Source organism: Pelophylax lessonae (genome assembly GCF_965119305.1).
Source record: "Pelophylax lessonae genome assembly, chromosome: 10".
Classification (NCBI taxonomy): Eukaryota; Metazoa; Chordata; class Amphibia; order Anura; family Ranidae; genus Pelophylax; species Pelophylax lessonae.
The window spans coordinates 238,042,238-238,057,100 of NC_138777.1; the positions used below are offsets into that span (position 1 = coordinate 238,042,238).

At 47.3% G+C, this 14,863-nt stretch overlaps 1 protein-coding gene across 2 annotated transcripts in view; it reads left to right on the forward strand.

Moving 5' to 3' along the window:
- Positions 1–14,863, forward strand: part of CPNE7 (copine 7) — a 149,039-nt gene that overhangs the window by 77,576 nt on the left and 56,600 nt on the right. For both annotated transcript variants that reach the window (XM_082269609.1, XM_082269608.1), the window contains exons 6-9: positions 667–756; positions 6,138–6,236; positions 10,370–10,456; positions 11,668–11,727. In XM_082269609.1, coding sequence (XP_082125735.1) covers positions 667–756; positions 6,138–6,236; positions 10,370–10,456; positions 11,668–11,727 — 336 coding nt within the window. The remainder of the gene's footprint in view (positions 1–666; positions 757–6,137; positions 6,237–10,369; positions 10,457–11,667; positions 11,728–14,863) is intronic.

The window sequence follows — 14,863 nt, forward strand, 5'->3', positions numbered from 1 at the left end:
GCATTGGTTCGGGATTGCAGGCAGAATCGCTGATAATCTGCCCACGATCTGAAACGCCTATATGTGAATGGAGCCTAAACCTTTTTCTGACACTTGTTGTTTACAAGTTAAAATCAGTAATTTTTGCTAGAAAATTACTTAGAACCCCCAAACATTATATATATATATATATATATATATATATATATATATATAAATTTAGCAGCGACCCTAGAGAATGAAATGGCGACCATTGCAATATTTTATGTCACATTGTTTTTGTACAACGGTCTTTCATACGCGATTTTTTGGGGAAAAAAATACACTTTAATGAATTTAAAAAACTAAACAGTAAAGTTAGCCCAATTTTTTTGTATAATGTAAAAGATGTTACGCCAAGAACCGTGGGAGAATCGGGATCTTTATTCTAAGCAAAAAAATTGTGATTCTCATTTTATGCAGAATCAGGCAGCTCTACTTCACATTATACATTTGCTGTGAGCTGGACGGGCGCCTGTGTTGTGGCAGATTGTTGCTGGCTGACCTGGAGCGGTGTTTCCCTTTATTTTTATGGGAGGGTATTGGAACCAGTGTGAAATATGTTGCCTGCATGACTGTGGTTGCTATAGAAGTTTATATTTGTGAGATTTTGTGCACTATATAAAGAGATTCTATTTTTTTGTCCAGGTCATAAAAAATAACTTGAACCCAGTTTGGGAGCCATTTAAAGTGTCTCTGAGTTCTCTGTGCTGCTGCGAGGAGAAGAGGAAGCTCAGGGTAAGATGAAACACCAACGTGAAACGTTTTTTCCCTACAAACCAAATCTTTTTATTGCATTATTTGGGGTTCCTACACCTCTAATATCCCATCCTGCTGCAGCATTGCAAGGCTGATTTCTCCTGCTGAATGTAATATAATGCAAAAAAATGTATTAACAAATTCCAGCAAGTAACAGAATTCCCATGCAAACTTTTGAAAGAAAGTTTTTCAGGAAGCAAACTTTTGTCTTCTGATTTATTCTCATTCATATTAGTGAAGGTAGGTATGAAGGAGCACCCGATATCCAATGAAATACAAGTTGGAAGGTGTATTTGTAGTTGTTTATTAAAAGTAGCAACAGGTTTTCAAGTCAACGTGTTTTGGGGGAACAAAGACCCTCCCCCTTTCTCATGGCTGCTGCTGTATGCTGATAAATGGGGAAGAATCTCAAACGGGTGTGTCTACAGCAGTGCTGGGACAACTAGAGCCAGGGGAGGACTGGGCCAGGGGGCAGGGGGGCAATTTCCCCCTGGGCCGCTCTGATGCCCTGTAAAAAGGCTGTACAGCTTCTGTCACAGACATGCCTAAAGGATTCCTGGTGAAGAGAAGTAAAAAGTCCCCACCGCTGACCTACTGAGTGCGGGGTGAAGACAAGGACAGAGCGCAGACCCCCCCTCCCCCAGCATGGATGGTGTAAACTGTGTCTGAGCAGAAGCCGGTTCCATGCCCCACAGTAGTGGGGTAGGTATCAGTAGGAGAAAATAGAGAGTGCAGAAGGCAACCAGCAATCCAACAATTCTGGACATGGCCCAGGAGTCCCAAATGGACTTGTACTGTAGGCAGGTGCAGGTCCCCCTCCAATCTGTAGGTGGCTCTACGCAGGACACAATAGTGGAGTAGATATCAGTAGGAGGAACTACAGAGTGCAGAGGGCGACCGGGAATTGGACACTCCTGGAAGTGGCCCAGATGGCTTGAGTGGATTTGTAGGCAGGTGCAGGCCCCCCTCCAACCTGTGGAAGGCGCTGTGTCATTATTACAGATAGTGTGGAGTCTGTTGGGGGAACTGTCCCCAAGAGACTCCATCAGTATCTCAGAGGAGCCAGCTGTCTGATTGGACGCTGCAATCTCTCAAGATCTCTGGTGGCCATCTTGGTGAGGGACGTTATATAATCGGGTACCCACCTCATTTGGACCTGCCTGGAGCGAGTGGTAGGTCAGGGGCAGAGAGCCTGCTGGTGCGAGAAAGTGCATAGTGCAGGGAAAGGTTCCTGGCAAGTAGGATCAATTCAGGAACAATGCTTGTTTTGAGGAAAAATCCTAAAACCTGACTTGTAAAGTGGAGCTCCTTACAGCAGCATTATTGTGCTGTCCCGGTACACCGCAAACCCCAACCTCTCCAGCAGAGGCCATCCTTCTGTAATACAGGCCCAAGCTTGGTGACACTGTAAAAATACCAACTGCTTAATTGCCTTATATCAGTGCCTATAAAAACCATCTCTATTTATTAGCACTAACCTATATACAATATGCAAGACAAATTGCAACATCAAAAAAACTGTGTGTGTGGTCTCTCCCTGATTGGGTACTCTGGGCCTAGGCCCCACCTACAGAGTCCTTTTTTATGTAACATATTTATTTTAAAACTGAAATCCAGGAATTCAGCTCCTTTGTAAAAAAAAAAAAAAATGAAGGCATACTATGAGTTAAGTAGAGCGAGGTGCAAGACACCTCCTGGACTTATCTCTATTATTTACATCTGACAGGTTAATGGCGCTACTGGAAGACAGCCATACCGGTAGCACCAGGAGCCCTACAATGGACCTTCTCAGCATCTTCAACAGTAGAGTTTAAGCAGCTGCTATGCCTGCCTCTCCCCTCCTCTGGTCTTATCACAGAAGCCTTTGGATTATGCAACCTAATTTATAAATTACAAAGGCTTCTGTGAATGGGCAGCAGAGAGGAAGGGTGGGCATAGGTGCCGTGTGCTTCTCTCAGTCCCTAGTGTTTACCCTGTGAGAACCATAAACCTGTCAGATGTAAATAATAGAGATAAGTCCAGGAGGTGACATGAATTCTATGTTCCTACATACAGGGGGACCAAGACAGGGTGGCTACGTTCCTACATACAGTGGGACCAAGAGAGAGTGGCTATGTTCCTACATACAGTTGGATCGAGAGAGGGTGGCTACGTTCCTACATACAGGGGGCCCAAGAGAGGGTGGCTACGTTCCTACATACAGTGGGACAGAGAGAGGGTGGCTACGTTCCTACATACAGTGGGACAGAGAGAGGGTGGCTGCATTCCTACATACAGGGGGACCAAGAGAGGGTGACTACTTTCCTACATACAAAGGAACCAATGCAGGGTGGCTACATTCCTACATACAGGGGGACCAAGAGAGGGTGGCTACGTTCCTATATAGTAACAGGGGGACCAAGAGAGGGTGGCTACATTCCTACATACAGTGGGACCAAGAGAGTGTGGTTACATTGCTACATACAGGGGGACCCAGAGAGACGGTGGCTATGTTCCTACATACAGTGGGACCAAAGCGGGGTGGCTACATTTCTACATACAGGGGGACCAAGAGAGGGTGGCTACCTTCCTATATAGTAACAGGGGGACCAAGAGAGGATGACTACATTCCTATATACAGTGGGACCAAGAGAGGATGACTACATTCCTACATACAGTGGGACCAAGGCAGGGTGGCTACGTTCTTATATACCAGCCTTTCTCAACCTTTTCAACACAGAGGAACCATTGAAATGAATTTCTGGTCTTGGGGGAACCCCTACTAAAAATCTAAAACATACAACTCATGACAGTCGGTGGGAAGAATGCTCCTTATAATTGGGAAGAATCACCCCCTAACAGATAGCTAAGAGGAACAATGGTGTCATTGGGAACTTATCTAAGAGGCAGAAATTGCCCATTGCTCGAGGAACCCCTGGCAACCACAGGAGGAACCCCTGGCAACCTCAGGAGGAACCCCTAGCAACCTCAGGAGGAACCCTGGTTGAGAAACCCTGCTATATTCAGTGGCACCAAGAGAGGGTGATGTAAATAATAGAGATATGTCCAGGAGGTGACATGAACCTTGTTGGACATAAAGTGGTTGTAAAGTCAGAAGGTGTATTCTATGCATTAAGATAAAAAGTCTTCTGTGTGAAGCAGCCCCCCTCAGCCCCCCTAATACATTCCTGCGCCCTCTCTCGATCCAACGATGTTGTAGGCAGGGCTTTTTTTCTCAGAGAATAGGTGCAGGTACTCCCCTCTTCTGAGTCACCCCTTGTCTCCACCCCCTACCCACCTCCGAATGCTGTCCTTTGGTTCCACCCTCTACCCACCTCCCAGTACCCCCCTTTTAGAGAATACAGAACCAAGTATCATGTTGTGGTTCTAGGTAATTTGTATAGAATTTGTTAATGATAACTAGAAAAGCAGTAAATAAGATCCCCTGGAATCAGCAACAATAGAGCCCTCCAACAAGAGATCCCCCCAGCAACAATAAATCTTCCCCTGCAACAATAGAAAAAAAAACAGTAAAATAGATCCCCTGCAATCAGCAACAATATCTCCCCAGCAACAATAAATCCTCCCCTGCAACAATCGCCCTTCCCCCAATAAATCGTCCACTGCAACAATAGCCCCCCCCCCCCACAACAAAATGCCTACCAGCAACAATAGATTTAACCCAGCAACAATAGATTCCCTGGCAGCCAGCTTCAATAGGCCATTCAGCTCACCCCACTGACCCCAGCACCCCTTTGCTATTGCATACATTCAGACTGGAGGTGCCGGAACTGCGTTCCCCCGCGTTCCCGCTGAAAAAAAGCCCTGGTTGTAGTGTAGGACTGTCTCGGTTGCCCAGGACTCTCCCTCCTCATCGGCTGAGAAGGCAGTGCGGTGCCATTGGCTCCCACTGTGGTCAATCAAAGTCAGTGAACCAATGGGGAGAGAGAGGGGCCGGGCTGGGCCATGGCTCCATGTCTGAATGGACACAGGGCGCTGCGACTTGGCTCAGGTGCCCCTATAGCAAGCTGCTTTCTGTGGGGGCACTCAACTGGAAGGAGGGGCCAGGAGCGCCAGGGAGGGACGCAAGAAGAGGAGGATCCAGGCTGCTCTGTGCAAAACCAACTAAAGTATATATGTTTGTTATTTCTAACTAAAAACCGAGACTTTAGTATCACTTTAACTCTTTGTGTGCCTTCAGATTTCAGTAAAGTGGCTGAATATATGGAATTTAGCTTTAATTTACCTTTTATGGAGCCGGTCCCTGTGACGGTACTCACCGTCACTGGGAGTGAAAGACAGATGCTTAAGGGACACTGAGAAAATGGTTTTGATAACTTCAAATGGGATAGTAATATTTATTAACAATATCTCTCAAGAAATATGAAGATTTAATCCCACTTTACACTGTGAGACCTATAGCCTGTTGTCATGAAGTCTGTGACACCTAAATAATCATAGCAATACGTAGATGTGTATTCCATGTATTTCAATGTAGGAGACGGACAGACTGTCACTGGCAGGCTCTCCCTATTGTCTGTCTATTGAGGTGGGATGTGGATTGTGTTAAGTCTGTCCCATTGTTAAATGTTAATGACCTCACATCGTTCTGTCCAGATGGCTGGATAATTACTTCAAGTTAATTCTATTTCTGAATACAATTTCATCTGCACATGATAATGTAATCAGGCAGAGGGGAGGGATTGTGTACACTGTATGGGAGTGACTGAGTGTAAAACTGTTTTTATTGGATTGTGAATTTCATGTCCTGTTACCGCCCAGGTGGACCTTGTGGGGGAAAACTGTATAAAAGAGCAGCTGTACCATTAAACCTTGAGTTCTACTTCACCCTCAATCTAGAGTCCTGTCTCTTATTGGGGGATATGCTACAAGGGATTGCTTTGCTCTTCATACTCCCTTGAAAAACCACCAAGCTCTTGTAAAAGCTTGTTCCTGTTCCAGCTTCACTCTCTGGGGAAAGAGAGGTTCACCCACTGAAACCTGGAGCCTTGTCGTAGGTCCAGGGTGGGTAGGAGACGGTGAGACCCCAACCAAGCTGCGGCGGTTTGTGGGGTCTGCGGTGGTTATGGTGTCTGGTGGAGTGCTTGGAGCCTTTGGGAAGCACTAGGAGCATCCGTCAACGGAGGTACCCAGTCAGGGTGCCAGTTGATCTGTTAAGTCCCTATTGGTTGGTGATTCATCACTGGCATCAATCGAAAATGTATATCTCAGTTGATGGCTGACGTGTCCTTTAAATGATCATCCCACATGTTTCTCTGTAATCACTTTCTTTCTCTTGTGTCTTGCTCTCTCGCCATCCTTGTAATCCTCTTTCTGACTCTCTACCCCCCCCCCCCCCCCTTTCTCCTCTCTGCCTCCAGTGCCTAGTCTGGGATTATGACTCCCGCGGAAAACATGATTTTATTGGAGAATTTTACGCAACCTTTGAAGAGATGCAGAAGGCAATCGGTGGGAACAAGGTGAGGAAGAGAGATAGAATTCAGCAGGCGTGGGGGAGCGGAGGAAAGAGGCGTGTGGCTTTTGAAATGTAAATTAGTGGTGGCATCTGTCCTGGTGTAACCCCGCGCTGCCTGGCGATATCACTAAAAGTCCTAATGAAACAAAAAGAATCATCAAGAGCTGGTCACATGACAAGGCGCATCCTATCATTATGTAGTTAGAGCACCAGATGCGCATTGCACGGAGTGTATTGTTCTTTTTTTTCTTCCCCTTTTAGGGCTCATTTACATTCACTTCCACTTTACCGGACATTAAAGTCCCTCCCGCTTCTATATGTCTTTTTTATGTGTTTTAGTAACCCATAGCTCTGCTGATCCAACACTCAGTAGTAACCCCCAGCTCTTCTGTTCCCCTGGTCAGTAGTACCTCCCAGCTCTGCTGATCCAACAGTCAGTAGTAACCCCCAGCTCTGCTGATCCAACACTCAGTAGTAACCCCCAGCTCTTCTGTTCCCCTGCTCAGTAGTAACTCCGAGCTCTGCTGATACAACACTCAGTAGTAACCCCCAGCTCTTCTGTTCCCCTGGTCAGTAGTACTTCCCAGCTCTGCTGATCCAACAGTCAGTAGTAACTCCCAGCTCTGCTGATCCAACACTCAGTAGTAACCCCCAGCTCTTCTGTTCCCCTGCTCAGTAGTAACTCCCAGCTCTGCTGATCCAACACTCAGTAGTAACCAGTAGCTCTGCTGATCCCACACTAAGTAGCAACCCCCAGCTTTGCTAAACCCCCACTCAGTAGTAACCCCCAGCTCTGCTGATTCAACACTCAGTAGTAACTCCCAGCTCTGCTGATGCCAAGGCTCAGTAGTAACCCCCAGCTCTGCTGATCCCCCACTCAGTAGTAACCCCCAGCTCTGCTGATCCAACACTCAGTAGTAACCCCCAGCTCTGCTGATCCAACACTCAGTAGTAATCCCCAGCTCTGCTGATGCCCCACTCAGTAGTAACCCCCAGCTCTGCTGATCCAACACTCAGTAGTAATCCCCAGCTCTGCTGATCCAACACTCAATAGTAGTAACCCCCAGCTCTGCTGATCCACCACTCAGTAGTAGTAGCCCCCAGCTCTGCTGACCCTCTGGTTTGCTGATCCTCATCTCTCTCTGGTCTGCACTCACCTCCCGTTATATTGCTCCCCCACTGCCCACCACTTGTCACATTGCATTCTCCTGCTCTTACAAGGCAAAGCAAACACACTGTGTTAACAGAACTGTAAGGGAACGATTGTCCCAATAGAAATGAATGGGATGCTGGCACGGAAAAACATGGACCTGCACGTGGCCCGCAGTAAAGTGCAATCTTTTTAACCCCTTCCTGCCCAGCCCTGGCGTCCCTGCATTATGACGCCCAAGAGTTGGGAAAGACTATCCTATCATGAGTTACATGAGCAGCAAGACGTTTAAACTAAAATCTCATCCAAGCTTTAACATGCTAGGACAGTTTCAAAAAGCAATTTCCATATTTTTTAAATCTGCAGCTTTTACTAAAGTGATACCTGCTGATCCTGCCATGAAGTACCTTGCTCAGTCACTTCCTTTTATGGTGACAACACTCTGTCCCTGGCTCTCAACTCTTCTCTTGTGTTGTCACATGACTATAAAGGCTCAATTAGATGGGCACTGGCACCCGTCCTGCATGCTGAGATGCATCTGCATCTGCCTTGGAGTTGCATGCAGGTAGCCTGTAAATGCAGATGCAGCAACTGCATAAACACAGCCGCATGTCAAAATCTGATATGCATGCATGAGCCGGGGGATGAATCTGAATGCACACTGTCTGCATTTAATTCCAATTCTATATGGGTTTGGAATAAGCAGTGCACATTAATTTCAGTCATGTACATTGCTCTATGCAAACTACAAATCCCATAGTCCATAGCCCATCTCAAGAGCATGTAAGAGGGTGGCTACATACAATGGGACCAAGGCAGGGTGGCTACATTCCTATATACAGTGGGACCAAGAGAGGGTGGCTACATTCCTACAAACAGTTGGACCAAGACAGTGTGGCTACGTCCCTACATACCGTTGGACCAAGGCAGGGTGGCTACAGTCCTACATACAGTGGGACCAAGGGAGGGTTGCTACATTCCTACATACAGTGGACCAAGGCAGGGTGGCTACATTCCTACATACAGTGGGACCAATGGAGGGTGGTTACATTCCTATATGCAGTTAGACCAAGACAGGGTGGCTACATTTCTTCATACAGGGGGACCAAGAGGGTGGTTACATTCCTACATGCAGTTGGACCAAGGCAGGGTGGCTACATTCCTACATACAGTGGGACCAAGGCAGGGTGGCTACATTCCTACATACAGTGGGACCAAGGGAGGGTGGCTACATTCCTAAATACAGTAGGACCAAGGCAGGGTGGCTACATTCCTACATACAGTGGGACCAAGGGAGGGTGGCTACATTCCTACATACAGTGGGACCAAGGCAGGGTGGCTACATTCCAACATACATTGGGACCAAGGGAGGGTGGCTAAATTCCTACATACAGGGGGACCAAGGCAGGGTGGCTACATTCCTTCATACAGGGGGATCAAGGCAGGGTGGCTACGTTCCTGCATACAGTGGGACCAAGGCAGGGTGGCTACGTTCCAACATACATTGGGACCAAGGGAGGTGGCTAAATTCCTACATACAGGGGGACCAAGGCAGGGTGGCTACATTCCTTCATACAGGGGGATCAAGGCAGGGTGGCTACATTCCTACATACAGTAGGGCCAAGGCAGGGTGGCTACATTCCTACATACAGTGGGACCAAGGCAGGGTGGCTACGTTCCGACATACATTGGGACCAAGGGAGGGTAGCTACATTCCTTCATACAGGGGGACCAAGGCAGGGTGGCTACATTCCTTCATACAGGGGGACCAAGGCAGGGTGGCTACATTCCTACATACAGTGGGACCAAGGCAGGGTGGCTACGTTCCGACATACATTGGGACCATAAAGAATGAACATAGTCACCCTCTAAAAGTAAGTCAGATTACAGCAGCAAAAAAAGGACTTGGAGGAAGCTGAGAGCAATAGAAGGGACTTTTTTGAGTTAAGAATCCATCTTTAACCAGAGTTTGGTGTCACTTTCATAGAAATAGAAAAGCCAATAATTGGTTTACAGCATTAGAAGGTGTCTTTGAGATCTGATAATGATCCGTAGACAATAAGATAATAAATCTGGGGAGGGCGGGGGATACAAGGCCAGGATGTATGTGTGTGACTTCAGCCATACACACCAGCTGTTCATTCGATAGACTGTTTGTTCGCACCAGTAAATCAATTGGCTGTCGAAAATTCTCAGTTACCTGCATTGATCTGATCACTTAATAAGAGAGTCGATCGGCAGCTGTGGAAAGGACTTTTTGTATACTCATCGAATGTTTTGTGGGGACAGAAATAATACAATTAGCACTTTAGCTGTATTTAAGCGGCAAGATGCTGGGATAAAGAAAATCTCTTTACCAACCATCTGATTATTTCCATCCTATCCTGGGAAATTGGATAACAATTCTGGGAAAAGCCTATTGATATCCAATACCGTGGATTAAAATATCAAAACAATTGTAATCCAGCTCTATTCTTAAAAATGTTCCCTCCCCCCTCCTCCTACCTGTCCTGCCTACCCTATATAAAAAAGATCTGTAGACACATTTTTTTAATTGGATCTGCTCCGGTCATGTGATCCTCCAGCTCTCCTGGGTGAGGCCCCATTCACACCTCAGTGATTGGTAGGTTGAAGCTCCAAAATGCTGGAGGAGAAAAAAATCAATGACTCTCTATGGAGACGGTTCACATCTCCACCCCGAGTCACCTGACGCCAAACGCCTCAATTTTAAAAAAGTTGTGAAGCTTTTTTTTTTGTAGCTCAAATTGTGGAAATGTATGTGGTTTTGGCACGTTTTAATTCCTATAAAAATGAATGGAAACTCGTGATTTCGTGTGTTTTGACGTGCGTTTTGAGCGATTTTCTGCTAAAATTCCCTTTCTTCAATGTTAGGTGTGCAAAGTTCTATGAGGATGCAAATGACTTCTTTCCTACAAATATCGGTATTGTGTGCGAGATCTGAGATCACTTTTCTTATCACTTTGTAGATACAATGGGACTGTATGAATCCGAAATACAAAATAAAAAAGCGGAATTACAAGAACTCCGGTTTAGTTATATTATCTGACATGAAGGTGAGCAAAATTCCTGATTTTACTTTTCATGTGTTCATAATTGTTCTATTAGAGAAGTTTTGGCCCCACAGAAGCCTAATAAAGCTGCACTGATTTTGCTGGTTCATGTGACATCCCAGTAAGATCCCAGTTTGTGTGATAATAAAGACTCCTATGTGAGAATGTGAACAAACCAATATCACGCTGGCAGATCAAAAAAAAAAAAAGCAGTAGAAGAGTGGATTGTAAAACAATGTATACACATAAATCTTTGCCGCGCTAATGGTTAATACAATCAACCTAAAATCAGTGAAAAAATAAACCAAAAAGAAACTTGAAATAAAAAATACCGGTCCCGGGATCCGATCTGGTCAATTTGTGGTTTTGGGAGTGCGTGGTGACGTCATGAGCATAAACTCGTTTACAACAGCAGACCGTCGTTCTCTTTCAGCGGGGAGCGATCGTGGGTGCCCAGCGGCAATGGCGGCCGGGGGTCCCGTGGATTGGCTTTTCCGCTTCCTAATTGGGTCGGGAGCGTGCCGTGAAGGGGGGGGGTGCAGTTTGTCATCTGGGCCACTGGATGACCTTGTCCCAGCACTGGCTCCTGCCATGCACCTAATGTCTATTGACCTGAAGAATGGGCTTGCCTTGCACCTCTTGTCCAACACCCCAAGTATTGGTGACAGAAGATGTGAGGACATAGAGGGGCACGAGGGGCGATGCTGCAGGCAATGCCAGCTGTTGGGTGTGAGGCACAGACAACTGTTACCCACCGGCCAAAACAAGTAGCACCCAATCAGTAGACAGGAGCAAAGCCAGGGCAGAAGTCGAAGGTCATTAATATTCGGCTAGGCTCTAGGGCTTTAGATGACTTAGTCCTGGCACTGGTGGGAGGTACACGTTATGGTCAACTGCTTTATACAACCAAGCAAACTCTGAACTGTATGGGGCAGATGACCACGTACTGTGCCTTCTGATGGGAGTTGTTGTCCCCTGTGATTGCACAATGATAGTAATTGTTGTAATTTTTATGGCTCATTTGCCTTAATGGCCAAAGCCATTCCATGTTATTTACCTAAAAAAGAATGTGATAATCTCTTTCCGAAGTGTAAAGATTCAACGTGTACCTCATGGAAATGTAACCCATGGATGGTTTTCAGTTTCGGTATGTGGCCTTCAAAGCTTTCTTTGATTTTTATACCTACCATTATTTTATTTTTTTTATATAACAGATTCACAGAGTTTACTCCTTCCTCGATTACATCATGGGCGGCTGTCAAATCCACTTTACAGTAAGTACTAGGACTCTCTCTTCCTTATACACCAGCAGCCACATACCTGTTCATTCGGTTATCAACACCAATGAGAAGACAAAGGGTCAACCATTTTAGGCCTAAGAGTAGAAACCATATTGGGACAGGCCGGTCCACCGCCCAGGGCAAGGAAGGGTAACTGGGCTCCCTCTCCTGTTGTGGGTGGAGAGTGGGAATGTTCGGAGCACAGTGTAACACAGCGGAGGACTGGCCCAGGGGGCGGGGGGGGGGACAATTGCCCCCTGGGCGGCTCTGATTCCCCCGTAAAAAGGCTGCACCGCTTCTGCCACAGACATGCCTAAAGGTGGTCATTCCGTATATTCAGGCAGTCAGCTGACCCAGTGGCGTAGCGTGGGTTGTCAGCGCCCGGGGCAAGGTAAGTAATTTGCGCCCCCTACACGGACCACTACACTGACCTACCTTATTCCTACACTGACCTACCTGATTACTATACTGACACGTACACAGACCTACCTGACAACTACACAGACAACTACAGAGACCTACCTTATTCTTGCACTAACCAACCTGATCACTACACTGACCAACCAAAATTCTATACTGACACCTACCTGACCACTATACAGACCTACCTGACCACTACACAAACCTACCTGACAATTACACTGACCACTACAGAGAAGTACCTGATTCCTACACTAACCTACCTAATTATTATACTGGCAATTTCACAAAATGAAATGAATGGGCTGCCTACATGCAGAACACAGGTAGCAATGTTATAAAGCTAGCCTCATATCCTTCACATCACAATCCTGTCATTACATCAGTGTTCTCAGCCCCCTGCACATCACAACCCCCCCCACCTTCACATTACTGTCCTCAGCCCACCTTCATATCCCCTCCCCCTCACATCCTTGTCATCACCCCCCCCCCCTTTACATTCCTATCCTTATGCCCCTTTATATCAAGCCCCTCCTCCTTCACATTTCTGTTCTCAGCCCCCTCTATATCACCTCCCTTCCGCCTTTACATTCCTGTCCTCACCCCCCCCCACCCTTTTACATTCCTGTCCTCATCCCCAGTACCCCTTTACATTCCTGTCCCCCACTACCCCTTTACATTCCTGTCCCCCACTACCCCTTTACATTCCTGTCCCCCACTCCCCCTTTACATTCCTGACCCCCACAACCCCTTTACATTCCTGACCCCCACTACCCCTTTACATTCCGGTCCCACTCCCCCTTTACATTCCGGACCCCCACAACCCCTTTACATTCCTGTCCCCCACTACCCCTTTACATTCCTGTCCCCCACTACCCCTTTAAATTCCTGACCCCCACTACCCCTTTACATTCCTGTCCTCAGCTTTACCCCATCTTCAGATTCCTGTCCTCAGCCCCCCCCCCCCATCTTCAGATTCCTGTCCTCAGCCCCCCCCCCATCCCCCATTCCCCCATCTTCAGATTCCTGTCCTCAACTCCCTGTCCTCAGTTCCACCTTCACAGCACCCTCAGCTTCCTTCACAATGCACATTACATACAGAGGAGACAGCAGTGGAGTGGACAGCTCTGCATAGATGGCAGCAAGCATGAAGCTGACATCAGACGCAGGAAGCTCTGGAAGGAGGGCGGGATCTGCACAACTTTTCCTGGTAATCAGCTTGTGATTGGTTGCTAGCAACCAATCACCTGCAAGTTAACTTGAAGTCCCACCCTCCATCCGGAGCTGTACTGTACTGACCGAGTCCCGCGATCCATGCAGGGGCTTGTTCAGGATGGCTGAGCAGGCTCCTAAATGGCAGCATGACAATGCATGACACTGCGCCCCCCCCCCAGATTTTGCGCCCGGTGCGGCTGGCCCCCCCCAGCACCCCCCACGCTACGCCACTGAGCTGACCTCATTCTTTGGCAGTGGCGGCTGGTGCTCCATGTCCGGGGGGGGCGTTAGACGGACCACACAATACCCCCCCCAACCCGGACCACAAAAGCCCGCACACCATATCCCCCCCCCCCCGGTCACCGGCTCACTCACCCTGCCTGGACATGTAGAGGGAGGGCAGGCAGCAGCAGCGGCGGCGGCAGCTTCTTCCCCCTTAGTCTTCTGCGTCTCCTCCCCCCTCCTCCATGGTCAATGGCATGGCTTCTCCTTTCGGCCAATCGGGAAACGGTTCTCAGGGCCCGCTTACTGATTGGGCAGGAGGAGGATCCTTGGGACAATAACGAATATTCATTCGCTATTATCACACAACTGGGTGGGCTCAGGGCGCAGTGATCTGCGACAACGAGCCCACTCTTTTTTTGAAGCCTATTAGAGAGCCTCTGGCTCCAATCACGTGCTTAAAACAAAAAAAAAAAACATTGAACTCCATGCGTCCGGCGCCCTGCATGGAGATTAGGGGGCCAGATGCATGGATAGGGGGATGCCCCCAATGGACGGGGCACCTCTGTAATAATGCAGTAATTTTCCAATAGGAGAGTTACTGCATGCTTAGTTTAGTTAGCTGCTTAGTTAATTCCAGGTGGCAACTTTTTTTTTTTTTTTGGTCGGGCAGCGTATATCAGTGATGAGGTCACCACCTGCCGCAGTGTAAGCACAGACAAATCCCGTACAAAATCCCAGAACATCCCCCTCAGTCTTCTGATTTTCACAGCCCCGGAATAGGACACCGCTCTGTTGTCCTTTCTGCAGCACGCATCTCCTATCCAGAACAGGACATAGCACCGGACGCCAACAATACACACCGGTGTGATCTGATATCAGAGGATAATGAGGCAGGAGGGAGCGGGATCGCTATAGCAATGTGTTGGGTGCAAGTTGCAGGAGGACATGCACAAGCCAGTAATTTGAATCGAATGTCATGTTGTGTAACGTAAAGTGCAGCTTGAGTAAGCTAATGCTACTCTTCACCACATTTGTAATAATACCTTCTGCAGAGAAATCCTGCTAAATTTGGATTAAAAAGGACTGTAGGGCCCTTCTGGCTTGACGTCTGCAGAGAAGAGTTTTGGGTATTTCTGGAATAGACGACATCATGAGTTCCTAGGGAAGAAAATACAATTATACTGCACCATGGTGTAAGAGTCCTCTGATACTTGTACTGCCAAAGGAGTAATAAAATACACAATGTATCTCTGGTGTTAAACCCCATCTA